This window comes from Corythoichthys intestinalis, chromosome 8 (genome assembly GCF_030265065.1).
Source record: "Corythoichthys intestinalis isolate RoL2023-P3 chromosome 8, ASM3026506v1, whole genome shotgun sequence".
Classification (NCBI taxonomy): Eukaryota; Metazoa; Chordata; class Actinopteri; order Syngnathiformes; family Syngnathidae; genus Corythoichthys; species Corythoichthys intestinalis.
The window spans coordinates 1684917-1699516 of record NC_080402.1 but is presented as its reverse complement, the minus strand read 5'-3'; the positions used below and the strand labels follow the sequence as shown (position 1 = coordinate 1699516).

Sequence of the window (14600 nt, the reverse complement as noted above, 5' to 3'; positions counted from 1 at the left end):
AAATTATGAATTTATGGGTGATTTGTTTTTTTCACAGCTAATGAGTGCCCTATATTGACAAAGTAATATTTCAACTCCATTATCAATTTTGGGGTTATTTCTTTTTTTTTTTTCTTATTTACATTTTTTAAAGGGTGTTTTGTGTGTGTGTGTGTTTTTTTTTGTTTTGTTTTTTTTGCAGTTTTCCTACCAATGAGTACTCTATAACGACTAATATATCCACAAAATTACGATTTTATGGGTGATTTTGGTTTTTTTGGGGGGGCGTTTTTTGTGTTTGGTGTTGTTGCAGTTTTGCCATTTTTTTTCATCACTTTTCGCGGCTAATGAGTATCCTATGAAGATTAGAACTAATAGATCAACTAAATAATGAATTTAGGGGTGGTATTTTTGTTTGGGGGTGATATTTCTAAATGATCAATTTATGAATGGTTTTTTGTTGTTGTTTTTTGGCGTTTTTTCTGAGCTTTTTACAGCTAATGACTCCCCTAAAATTTGTCCGCACCCCAAGACCGTAGGTGGCGGTAATGCACTTGAACGTCAGATGGCACCCGCCAATTAAGCTGGGGAATAAGACGACGCAGCAACGGTAGCAGAAGAAGAATTTACCTCCATGTCCATGAGTCGTACGGTTCGGTTCGGTCGCGATTTGCGCTTCCACTCGTGTCAATGTTGACCCACGTTCGCCGGAGCTTGGGCTCCGCTCGCCTGGCCGCCGTCGCCGCCGGGGCGTCGCCTCCGCTCCGCCGAAGGTGCTCGGCGTGTCCCCCGGAAGTAAGCGCCGCGCGCGTCCGCAAAACATTCGTGGACTTCTTCGAAGGAGAACACGGACACCTGCGGGTCCCGTCCTCGCCGGTCCGGCCCAGAGGGGACCCCAGTCTGCTCTTTGTCAACGCCGGAATGAACCAGGTCAGTCTTCTCGCCGAGCCAAGGTCTTCTAAAAATGACAACACGACTGAAGTTTCTTAATGGTAACAGTGGCGCCTCCAGAAATTTTACATAGGGGTGGCCAGATGGGGCCACTTCAAATCTTGGGGTGGCCAAAACTAAAAGCCATAATTTCAGGTTTTCATTATATTATTGTAGTAAAAAGATCAGGGGAAAACTATCAGAAAGACTTAAGAACACAGCTACTGATATATTTTGGTGTATTGTGTAATATATGATTTCATATGCATAGTCCATAACTGTCCAGTCAACATTTTGAGTTCCACATCAATTCTGTTTTATTGTGTTATGTAGATATTAGGCATAAGGTGTACATTTAACTAGGGCTGTCAAACAATTTAAACTTTTAATTGAGTTAATCACAGCTTAAAAATTTATTAATCGTAATTCATCGCAATTCAAACCATATGCCATATTTTTCTGTAAATTATTGTTGGAATGGAAAGATAAGACAGGACGGATATATACATTCAACATACTGTTCATAAGTACTGTATTTATTTGTTATAACAATAAATCTACAAGATGGCATTAACATTATTAACATTCTTTCCATGAAAGGGATCCACGGATAGAAAGACTTGAAAGTATATTGTGACTGAATATTGCCATCTCGTGTATTTGTTGAGCTTTCAGTAAATGATACTGTAGCGACTTAACTGTTCTGCCCAAATGCATGATGGGAAGTGGTGCAACCATGACTGTGTGGTGGCTGCAAATGCTATATCTTCTCTGCGTTGGGTACACTGCAGAGTAGGGCTGGGCGATATGGCCTTAAGTACGCATCACGATAAATTGAGCAGATTTACCTCGATAACGATAAATGACGATAAATTCGCCCAAGCAAACTGTTATATAATTTGAAAATTTGAATCAATGCATGGAATACAAATTAAGTTTCTCATTAAATTTATTTACCAGCTTTCAATTTAACAATTGCACATGCAGTCTAAACATTAAGTATTAAAAAAAATCTTGTAAACAATAAGAATTCTTGTGTGAACATTTATAACAGCTTGTATGACTTGAAAAATATCCTCACTTGAATTTCATTAAATTCATTCCGCATTGTTATACACTAGATAGTGGCATACGTTTAGATATTTAGAATAGATACAAATACGACACATCCACCCGCCCCCCAGAAATTATAATTAATTAAAAAATAAAATGTTTCACAAACCTTTCCTTTCTTTTATTCGGCTCAATTATTTACATCTTATGATTTTGGAAATCCTTACAGTATGCAATAAATAATATTCCTGTTCCCAAGCACTGTGCTTACTGTACTGTAATTTTTACAAAAAATAAACAATACATAGTTACTCCCCGTCATCTAGGACGAGCCACTTACAAGACTAGCACTGTCGTGTATTACAAATACTGCTTTGAACACATCTTCACAGACAAAAGCAATGACAGGCTTAAAGAGGTCAACTTTAATTGTGTAAATCACACTTAATGACGACACGATCTCCTGGTTGAAATAGACGACATCCACTTAATTCTATTGAAGATATGTAATGCTGAGGCAATTTGTCAACTTTACTTTTAAAAAGAAACGTGCACTGTTTATCCAGTAGATGGGGCTCTTGCAGTGTGTCAAACAGTGATTCAATTTAGGGCAATTGTCTTAAAAGTGGTTCATTGTTTCAGAAAGCCTCGGTTTTTCCATCCCTATCTGGAACCCGTCAAGAGTTTACTTAATGTCTTGTGAAAGTTTGGCGAAGCTAACTTAAGCCCGACTTCATCCCGTTTACTTGTAGCGTTAGCCGCTAGCGTTAGCTGCTAGCATTAGCCTACCGGGCTTCTGTTTGATTGGCTTCCTGAAAACCATGTGACTCCAAACGTAAGCACACTGTCTGCTTTCTTAAAGGGGAATGAACATAGCTGAACAACACAGAATGAAAGCGGGATGAAAAGACTATATTTTCTTCTTTTATTAAATTACCGAATTTACCGACATGGTCAAAATTACGTCGGTCATCGTGAAGAATTTCGGTAACGGTAAATTTTCGGTTTACCGCCCTGCTCTACTACAGAGTAGGAGTGGGAACCTCAGGGCACCTCACGATACGATACGATTCGCGATACAAGGCTCACGATAACGATTATCTCACGATATCACGATGCAGCGATTATCGATATATTGGTCAGAAATTGGATACATGACATTCTACGATACAACTGTTGAAACGGGGGGAAAAAAAGATATTTAAAAATAGAAAAAAATACTTTTTAAGTCATTTATTAAACAGTGACACCTTTTCTGTGCAACATTGCTGTAAAATATAAATCTACTGCAAATTGTGCACCTGCACATATAGAGGAAACAAACCACAACCACTTATATCGCTTGGAAAGATCATGATGAATGGCACCCTTAATTTCTTTAAAGTTTTAAATCTTAAAAAAATAATAATAATAAATAAAAAGTGCCATAGGTGTCAGCAGTTGAGCTTGGAGTGGGGCAATGATAAAATTGGTGGGTCTTTTCTTCGTATATGACCTTATTTGCTTGGTTTGAGCACTTCCACTATCTGCTTCACCCCTGAACAATTTTTTTTAAAAAATTCTTTTCCTGGCTTTTTTCTGTGAAGAACCCAGAGAGTTTATTTAATTTAATTAATAGTGTTATTATATTATATTATATTATATTATATTTTGGGCTGTCAAACGATTAAAATTTTTAATCTAGTTAATCACAGTTTAAAACCTAATCGTAATTAATCACAATTCAAACCATCTATAAAATATGCCATATTTTTCTGTAAATTATAGTTGGAATGGAAAGATAAGACACGACGGATATATACATTCAACATACTGTACATAAGTACTGTATTTGTTTATTATAACAATAAATCAACAATATGGCATTAACACTATTAACATTCTGTTAAAGCGATCCATGGATAGAAAGACTTGTAGGTCTTAAAAGATAAATGTTAGTACAAGTTATAGAAATTTTATATTAAAACCCCTCTTAATGTTTTCGTTTTAATAAAATTCGTAAAATTTTCAAACAAAAAATAAACTAGTAGCTCGGCATTGTTGATGTCAATAATTACGCAATGCTCATGGTGCTGAAACCCATAAAATCAGTCGCACCCAAGCGCCAGCAGAGGGTGACAAAACACAAAAAAAACACAAGTAACAAGTGGCAATGACACTGTGCTGTCATTTTAATCTGTTTGAGCGGGGCATGTGCGTTAAATGCATCAAATATTTTAACGTGATTAATTTAAAAAATTAATTACTGCCCGTTAACGCGATAATTTTGACAGCCCTATATATTATATTATTATTATTATTTTTATTTTATTTACTTTTGTTCCGTGAAGAATTCAGAAAGGGTTATTTGATTGTGGCTTTCTGAAAAACAATAATTTTTTTACATTTAGGCACTCCTACACTCGTCACACTTTTTCTGTTACAAACTGACCCGGCCCCTCATCAGAGAAGGAAAAAGTTATGTGACCCTCACAGGAAAAAGTTTGGGGACCCCTGGTGTAACCAGTGGTAGATTTTGGTAGCTAGGGAGCTAACATAGAGGCTGGTCTAATGGAAGATTTTGTTTGCATCCTGTTGGTTCCTTTTTTTAAACAGTGACATCTCTTTAAAACGATATATGGATTCTTGCCGGGAGGATATTGATAACCTTTTGGGCTACAATTAGAATTTTTTCCGATCATGTTCTTTTGCTCCCGATCCGATCGTTTCAGTTTGAGTATCTGCCGATCCCAATATTTCCCGATCCGATTGCTTTTTTTTGCTCCCGATTCAATTCCAATCATTCCCGATCATTTTTCGCGATCATATACATTTTGGCAATGCATTAAGAAAAAAATGAATAAAACTCGGACGAATATATACATTCAACATACAGTACGGTATTTGTTTATTATGACAATAAATCCTCAAGATGGCATTTACACGATTAACATTCTTTCTGTGAGAGGGATCCACAGATGGAAAGACTTGTAATTCTTAAAGGATAAATGTGACTTTGTATATTGTGACTAAATATTGCCATCTAGTGTATTTGTAGAGCTTTCAGTAAATGATACTGTAGCCATGCCCAAATGCATGATGGGAAGTGCAACCATGACTGTGCATAGTGGCACCAATTGATATATCTTCTCTGCGTTGGGAAATAACATAGGGTGTTAAGAAAAAGCTCAAGTACTACCTTTCTTCCCCACATTGCTTCCCACGATATTTCTAATCGTTTAGAGAGGGATTTTAAGGCTTTAGCCAACTAAAAAAAGGCTCCAAAGACTGCCAAAATTCACTCTACTCATTTTACGCTGCCTTTTAGCTCTATATATGGGTAAAACGGCGCCATTATAGATTGAACGCGACAATGCATGAGTGGGTCGTCAGCGCATGCGTTAATTGTGTTAAGTATTTTAAAGTGATTAATTTAACAAAAATTAATTACCGCCATTAACGCGATAAATTTGATCGCCCTACTTTAAGCCAAAACTAAAGACTCTGGATGAGTGTAAGACATTTTGTCTGTAACGTTAAATACAATTAGAAAACGATTTAATTAAAAAATATCTATATATATATATTTAAAAAAGGCATGTCCGATATTTTTTTGCCGATTCCGATACTTTGAAAATGACGTGATCGGACCTGATCGATCGTCTTTAGCTACAATGTATTGCAATATACTGCATATGAAGGCCTTTTCGTGCTTCTGCCATGAACTTAAATTAGTTTATTGCGAGGTTTTACACGCACCTTTGTTTCGGTCAGTTCAAGCCCATCTTGTTGGGTACGGCGGACCCTCGCGGCGCCATGGCGTCATACCGCCGCGTGGTCAACAGTCAGAAGTGCGTACGGGCGGGCGGCAAGCACAACGACCTGGACGACGTGGGCAAGGACGTTTACCACCACACCTTCTTCGAGATGCTGGGAAACTGGTCCTTCGGCGACTACTTCAAAGTAAGCGGCACATGTCACGTGGTTACGATGCAAGCTGACTACACGTACTAAAGGAACGTTGCGCATCGTGAACATATGACAGAAACTATGTTGCATTTTTGTCTCATCAGATGAAAAATGGCGTTCATCTGGTTATGTTTCAAGTCTTCTGAGACACATTTTTAAACCTCAATCAAGTTGCCCCCCACATCAAGTGCAAATTAATAAAAAAGGAATTTGGTCGTTTGTGCTACGTTTGTGGTTGTTTATGCCTTAAAATGTTTCGTTTGTGCTGCTATCGTTTTTAAGATATTTACGATTCCTTTATAGGTCAATAAATGTAGGCCAAGTCCACCGGTGTCAATTGTGTCAATTGTTTTTGCCATGTTTGTGCTGTAATAAGTTTTGTTTGTGCTGCTATCGTTTTTGAGATTGTTTTAATTTCGAGTGATGACATCACGCATCACCCCTTTTTTTTTTTTTTTTTTTTTTTTGCAAAATGGACCAGAAATGGTGCCGTTCTTGTATGCTACATTTGTGCTCGTTTGAGCTGTAAAAAAAATTGTTTGTGAGATATTAATTTCGAATGATGACATAAATTGCAGCCCCTATGTCGTGACTGATGGAGTCCCCGGTTTAGGACGTACCTGACTTATGTGATTTCAACTTTATGACGGTGGAGTCCGCCATTTTGTCTCCATTCAGTCATATTTTGATTTTTAAAGTCGCGTAAACTGTATCTTATTATACCTCACAGTATCTTATTTTATTACTTTATTTTAGTAATACGACTGTTCTGCCCTTTGGCAAAATTTGTATTTGATTATAATGTTGACTTTGGTTTTGTGACGCATGCTTTTATTTTGGCACAGGAAGCGTAGAGCAGGTAGTACTACAGCACGCGACTAAGAGCCCACGTACACGTGAAAAAGTCCGTTTTTGTGCACACGAAGATGAGCCCACGTTCACACACGAGGAAGAGTGCATTTGCTTCCACGAAGAAGTCGCGCAGCCGAGTGAGAGAGAGAAAGAGAGAGAGGGGAAAGATGACGGCTTAGCTCGCTATCTAACTAGGAATTAGCTCCAACGTCTTGATGAGGACAGAACAATGATGTGTAATACATGTTTTTGGAGAGTTATTTTGAGATTTAAGGGGTATTTAGGGGTACTTAACCCGTTGGTGTTATTTGTGCATGTTCTGTCTTTTTACTTTTTTTCTGTGTTTCATCAAAGAAAAAGCATTGGAAAAATTACACTAGGGATAGTAATAACATGTAAAGATCAAAATGGAACCATGCTGCAATTTCTAACTTATTGCAAACAGGTTGGGGAGATTTGCACTAAATTTTTGTAATAATGCCATGTTCTGGCTCATTGACTCCCATTATAAATCATAATTTTTGATATGCTGTAAACCTGGTGTGTTATAATGCATTTTCCATGATTAATGATGCAATCGCTTCTTTGACAAGTCAAAAACATGGAAATCGAGGAATTTTTGTGTTGAAAGTCTTAACAAGCAAAAGTCACTATGGGGCGCCAAAGGCCAAAACGTGAATTTGTTTGCAAAGAAATTCTGTAGTTATGACTTATGGACAGGGATGCACATAATTTTTTCGCCCAGGTTCTCAGAGGAGGACCTGGAGATCTGACTTGGTCCTCATTGAGCTTGAGAGCCGTCCCGCCTGATGCGATAAATTTATTTATATTTTTTAAAATGCGAGCAAAAACACGTTTGTCAGTGCATGTCGCTGTTCATTACCTTTATTCCGCCCTATTCCGCCACTTGTCCATCAGGCGAGTGGGGTCCTGTTTGACATCGATAGTTTGCTTAATTGCCACATGCGCTGTTATTTTCGTGCTTTTCAAAGTTTGGATGGCTGAAATTCTTTGACCCTACATAAAATGCGCTGCTTTTATCGGCGGCATTGGGATTCTCACGGCACATTTTGTACCGCATTTCCGTGCGAGCATAGCCATGGTACCTCCTGTAGCCACTTTTCAGCAAAAGTCCTTTTTTTTCGGTAGATCCGGTGACGTCTCTGTCTTTTGACGGGGGTGGGGGAACACGGAAGTAATTACTCAGTGTGGCCTGCCTCTTCGACATTTTGAGAAGTTATTTTCTCGTGTCCGCCGCAAATACAGTGGTCAGCCATCGGTAAGCAAAAGCGTATGGAAGCCGTTGAGGGCCAGCGTGTTTGTCTATGTCCAGTACGCATGCGCGCATGCGGACCACTTATGTGCACCCCTGCTTATGGACGTATTTGGGCCTCTAACTATGTCATATGAAATATTCAAATTACTTTTTTATGTATAATATAGCATAGTTAGTTTTTCTATTTGAATAATACTGCTATTAATGTCCATAGGCGGCATTAGAAAAAATAAAAACTAGTCCTTCCAAAAAAAAATAAAAAATGGCATATTGTGATAAAGTTCATTATTTTCTGTAATGTACTGCTAAACATTAGACTTTCATATATTTTAGATTCATTACACACATTATTGTTGTAATATTGATGATTTTGGCAAAAAAGTTTTTAAAAGCCTCAGGAATCTTTCGCAGGGGTTTTGAGTTAATTCGTTGATTCAGATGATTAGGTTAGTAGCTTCTTTAGAGTACCTTTTCATGATATGCTAATTTTTTTGAGATAGGGATTTTTGATTTTTCTTGACTCTTTTTGCCAAAATCATCAATATTACAACAATAAAACGCTTGAACTACTTCAGTTGTGTGTAATTGATCTAAAATATATGAAAGTCTAATGTTTATCAGTACATTACAGAAAATAATGAACTTTATCACAATATGCTTATTTTTTTGAGAAGGACGAGTATTTGCGTACAGTGCCTTGCAAAAGTATTCGGCCCCCTTGAATCTTGCAACCTTTCGCCACATTTCAGGCTTCTAACAAAGATATGAAATTTAATTTTTTTGTCAAGAATCAACAACAAGTGGGACACAATCGTGAAGTGGAACAACATTTATTGGATAATTTAAACTTTTTTAACAAATAAAAAACTGAAAAGTGGGGCGTGCAATATTATTCGGCCCCTTTACTTTCAGTGCAGCAAACTCACTCCAGAAGTTCAGTGAGGATCTCTGAATGATCCAATGTTGTCCTAAATGACCGATGATGATAAATAGAATCCACCTGTGTGTAATCAAGTCTCCGTATAAATGCACCTGCTCTGTGATAGTCTCAGGGTTCTGTTTAAAGTGCAGAGAGCATTATGAAAACCAAGGAACACACCAGGCAGGTCCGAAATACTGTTGTGGAGAAGTTTAAAGCCGGATTTGGATACAAAAAGATTTCCCAAGCTTTAAACATCTCAAGGAGCACTGTGCAAGCCATCATATTGAAATGGAAGGAGCATCAGACCACTGCAAATCTACCAAGACCCGGCCGTCCTTCCAAACTTTCTTCTCAAACAAGGAGAAAACTGATCAGAGATGCAGCCAAGAGGCCCATGATCACTCTGGATGAACTGCAGAGATCTACAGCTGAGGTGGGCGAGTCTGTCCATAGGACAACAATCAGTCGTACACTGCACAAATCTGGCCTTTATGGAAGAGTGGCAAGAAGAAAGCCATTTCTCAAAGATATCCATAAAAAGTCTCGTTTAAAGTTTGCCACAAGCCACCTGGGAGACACACCAAACATGTGGAAGAAGGTGCTCTGGTCAGATGAAACCAAAATGCAACTTTTTGGCCACAATGCAAAACGATATGTTTGGCGTAAAAGCAACACAGCTCATCACCCTGAACGCACCATCCCCACTGTCAAACATGGTGGTGGCAGCATCATGGTTTGGGCCTGCTTTTCTTCAGCAGGGACAGGGAAGATGGTTAAAATTGATGCAGCCAAATACAGGAACATTCTGAAAGAAAACCTGTTGGTATCTGCACAAGACATGAGACTGGGATGGAGATTTATCTTCCAACAGGACAATGATCCAAAACATAAAGCCAAATCTACAATGGAATGGTTCAAAAATAAACGTATCCAGGTGTTAGAATGGCCAGACCTGAATCCAATGGAGAATCTGTGGAAAGAGCTGAAGACTGCTGTTCACAAACACTCTCCATCCAACCTCACTGAGCTCGAGCTGTTTTGCAAGGAAGAATGGGCAAGAATGTCAGTCTCTCAATGTGCAAAACTGATAGAAACATACCCCAAGCGACTTGCAGCTGTAATTGGAGCAAAAGGTGGCGCTACAAAGTATTAACGCAAGGGGCCGAATAATATTGCACGCCCCACTTTTCAGTTTTTTATTTGTTAAAAAAGTTGAAATTATCCAATAAATTTAGTTCCACTTCACGATTGTGTCCCACTTGTTGTTGATTCTTGACAAAAAATTACAATTTTATATCTTTATGTTTGAAGCCTGAAATGTGGCGAAAGGTTGCAAGGTTCAAGGGGGCCGAATACTTTTGCAAGGCACTGTAGCAAGGTCTGATGCCAATGAACATTTCTGAGTAGTTAAAAGTGGGGGAAAAAAATTCATAAATGAATTAGTTATCACAGTTCAAATGAAAAGCCATACTTTTGACGAAATCACAAGAATTTAGTCAAAATAACACCCACGGGTTAAAGGGTTCATTCTGACTTGCGCGGAAATTCGGGTGACCTCACCAGTGTAGGAACGGAACTCGTTTGAAACTTTGGGACTACCTGTAGCTCAAAAACGATAGCAGCACAAACGAAACTTTACGGCACGAACGATTCACATCATTTTGGTATAATTTTGCGTCTGATGGTGGGTTAACTTCACGGAGATATTCTTAGCGCTTTATCATGAAAAATTTGTTCTTCAACAATTTTCGTCATCGCTGACCCAAAAAGTCATGCGGAACACGGATAATTGTCATGAGGCCATGGTTACACCCCTAATGGAAAATGACGTGGCTGTCAACAGGAAGAGGCGTGCGCCACGGCTTGGACGCTGCTGACGGAGCGTTACGGTATCGCGCCCGACCGGCTCTACGTGTCTTACTTTGCGGGCGACGTCGCTTCGGGGATGCCGGCCGACGAGGAGACTCGCCACATCTGGCTGGATCTCGGGTAGGTCGCCCGGCCCGATACGGTGCCGTCTGACCGCAAGCGTCCCGTCAATTCAGGGTGCCTCCGGACCGTCTTCTCCCGTTCGGGATGAAGGAGAACTTCTGGGAGATGGGCGACACGGGCCCGTGCGGCCCCTGCACCGAGATCCACTACGACCGTGTGGGGGGACGAAACGCCGCCGCCTTGGTCAACGCCGGACACCCGGACGTGCTAGAAATCTGGAACCTGGTCTTCATGCAGTACAGCCGGTACGTCCGCCACCATTCATTTCTCGTATGTCTCATATTTTTACTAAGGCTGTCAAACGATTAAAATTTTTAATCGAGTTAATTACAGCTTAAAAATTAATTAATCGTTATTCATCGCAATTCAAACCATCTATAAAATATGCCATATTTTTCTGTAAATTATTGTTGGAATGGAAAGCTAAGACACAAAATGGATATATACATTCAACATACGGTACATAAGTACTGTATTTGTTTATTATAACAATAAATCAACAAGATGGCAATAACATTAACATTCTGTTCAAGCAATCCATGGATAGAAAGACTTGTAGTTCTTAAAAGATAAATGTTAGTACAAGTTATAGAAATTTTGTATTAAAACCCCTCAATGTTTTCGTTTGAATAACATTTGTAAAATTTTGAATCAAAAAATAAACTAGTAGCCCGCCATTGTTGATGTCAATAATTACACAATACTCATGGGTGCTTAAGCCCCTAAAACCGGTCACACCCAAGCGCCAGCAGAGGGTGACAAAGTTCCAAAAAACACAAGTAACAAGTTGGCATTGCACTGTGCTGTCGTTTTAATCTGTTTGAGCGGGGCATGTGCGTTAATTGCATCAAATATTTTAAAGTGATAAATTAAAAAAATTACTTACCGCCCGTTAACGCGATAATTTTGACAGCCCTAATTTTTACTAGGTGTGTCAAACGATTAATTTTTAATCGAGTTAATTACAGCTTAAAAATTAATTAATCGTAATTAATCGCAATTCAAACCATCTATAAAATATGCCATATTTTTCTGTAAATTATAGTTGGAATGGAAAGATAAGACACAAGATGGATATATACATTCAACATATGGTACATAAGTACTGTATTTGTTTATTATAACAATAAATCAACAAGATGGCAATAACATTAACATTGTTTAAGCAATCCAGACTTGTAGTTCTTAAAAGATAAATGTTAGTACAAGTTATAGAAATTTTGTATTAAAACCCCTCAATGTTTTCGTTTTAATAAAATTTGTAAAATTTTCAATCAAAAAATAAACTAGTAGCCCGCCATTGTTGATGTCAATAATTACACAATGCTCATGGGTGCTTAAGCCCATAAAATCAGTTGCACCCAAGCGCCAGCAGAGGGTGACAAACTCCAAAAAAACACAAGTAACAAGTTGGCATTGCACTGTGCTGTCATTTTAATCTGTTTGAGCGTGGCGTGTGCGTTAATTGCGTCAAATATTTTAACGTGGTTAATTTTAAAAAATTAATTACCGCCCGTTAACGCGATAATTTTGACAGCCCTCATTTTTACAAGGCAATTTGTCTCACATCTCTGGAAGTCAACCCTTAATTTCAAAAAAATTGTAAAGTGTGTAAAGTGTTAAGAATTGTAAAGGGTTAAGAACCCTCGTTTTCAATGCCCAAAATGTGCGTCTGTTACTGGATGATTGGCCAAACCGTAGAAAAAAATTCCTTTTTGACAAAGAGCCTGGTACGTGTAGACATGGCCTTGCTAAGTTCAGACTAGGAAAAAAATCCTACCTGTATCTTTGTTTAACTTCATATTTATCCACCACACAATATGCGTTTTGTAAGCCAACTACGTGAAGAGGAAACGTGTTCAAACTTGTACGAAACTCGCACTCGCTATGTTTTGCAATTTTTTGGGGGATGGAAATTTCCACCCTTGAATCTTAAGCCGAGTGTATTTGCATAACAGGGAGAGCGACGGGGAGCTGCGTTTCCTGCCCGCCCGCAGCGTGGACACGGGCATGGGTCTGGAGCGGCTAGTGAGCGTCCTCCAGGGCAAAAGCTCCAACTACGACACCGACCTGTTCACCCCGCTGATGGAGGCCATCCGCCTGAAAAGCGGCGCTCCGGCGTATGGCGGGCGCACGGGGCCCGGGGAGCGGCTGGACACTGCATATCGGGTGGTGGCCGACCACGCGCGGGCGCTGGCCGTCTGCATCGCCGACGGGGTCCATCCCGGCATGTCGGGCGCCGAGTGAGTGTTTCGGGGAGGGGGGGAGTTGGGCTGCGGCACGCTGACGTGACATGTTTGCATCCTGTCAGGTTGGTGCTGAGGAAGATCCTGAGGCGGGCGGTCCGTTTCTGCGCCGAGGTCCTGCGGGCGCCTCCGGGGACGCTGGCCAGCCTGGTGCCCCACGTGGCGTGTAGCCTGGTACCTTCTCTTTTTATTTTATTTTTTTTTTGCCTCCCGAAACCTGCTCGCGTGGAGTCGCCCAATACCGATAATCACATGACTCCATTATACCAATCAGACGCAAGCTTGCCGTTCTGTGATCACGCCAGGTTGTTTAATCACGTGTTGTCTTTAAAGCGCCGTAAAAAATGAAGTATTTGACATAGAGTGCTGCCCTCAACATGACTCAAAAGCGTGGATTTGAACCTCTCTCCCGCTTTTTATTTGGCACTGATTGACCACAGAAAATGGGAGATATGATCCTTTTTAAATTCATTATAGGAACTATGAAGGAAATAGTATACTATACAACAGGGGTCCCCAAACTTTTTCCTGTGAGGGCCACATAACTTTTCCCTTCTCTGATGAGGGGCCGGGGTCAGTTTGTAACAGAAAAAGTGTGACGATTGCAGGAGTGCCTGAATGGAAAAAATTATTGTTTTTCAGAAAGTCACAATAAAATAACCCTTTCTGGATTCTTCACAGAACAAAAGTAAATAAAATAAAAATAATAAAATAATATAATAATTAGGGCTGCAGCTATCAAATATTTTAGTAATCAAGTAATCGACTGAAAATTCTATCGATTAATCGAGTAATGGGATAAAACTTTTTTTTTTTTCTTTTTTTTTTAGGTAAAGAGCAATTATAAGTATACATGAGAAAAAAAGACATTTAATCCAATATTGAACCATTTTCAGTCAACCAATGTCTTTATTTTCGATGTACATTGTTGAAAACAGCCAACAATTGGATCTAAGATGTGACTAGAAAAAAATTCACTGCTTTCACTCAAAAAACTTCTAGATCTTATTAAAAAAAACATATTTCTTACCTAAAAATGTAATTACGCTTGATAACACACATCACGTGAAAGCTACGTGTTTTTCCCACGTGTTTCAATTTAATTTCCATTTATGTCAAGCTATTTTTAAGTTCTAGTTTAGTTTTAAGTTAGTCTAAACTGTAAGTACTTTTGAGTTTTTGCAGTGTTCAAAATAAATGTATGATACCTGCTGTATTGGAGCACATTAGGGACCAGTGCTACTTGGTGTTATATTCAGCAATGACTACTGAGCTAAAACCGACAGTTAGCTTTATTATGTTTTAATTTTACACCATTAAATAAAGCCTGTATGTAAGAGACGTTAGCCACGCATCGACAGTGGTCATAATCAATAGAAACCTAGCCCTCCGAAGGGCTAAC

General features: G+C 39.1%; 1 protein-coding gene across 1 annotated transcript in view; it reads left to right on the top strand.

Moving 5' to 3' along the window:
• The first annotated feature begins 554 nt into the window (after positions 1 to 554).
• The window catches only part of aars2 (alanyl-tRNA synthetase 2, mitochondrial (putative)), a 31322-nt gene continuing 17276 nt past the window's right edge, over positions 555 to 14600 (top strand). The window contains exons 1-6 of the mRNA XM_057843178.1: positions 555 to 909; positions 5716 to 5904; positions 10804 to 10949; positions 11006 to 11197; positions 12911 to 13195; positions 13264 to 13372. Of these exons, the coding sequence (XP_057699161.1) occupies positions 670 to 909; positions 5716 to 5904; positions 10804 to 10949; positions 11006 to 11197; positions 12911 to 13195; positions 13264 to 13372 (1161 nt within the window). The 5' untranslated portion in view covers positions 555 to 669. The remainder of the gene's footprint in view (positions 910 to 5715; positions 5905 to 10803; positions 10950 to 11005; positions 11198 to 12910; positions 13196 to 13263; positions 13373 to 14600) is intronic.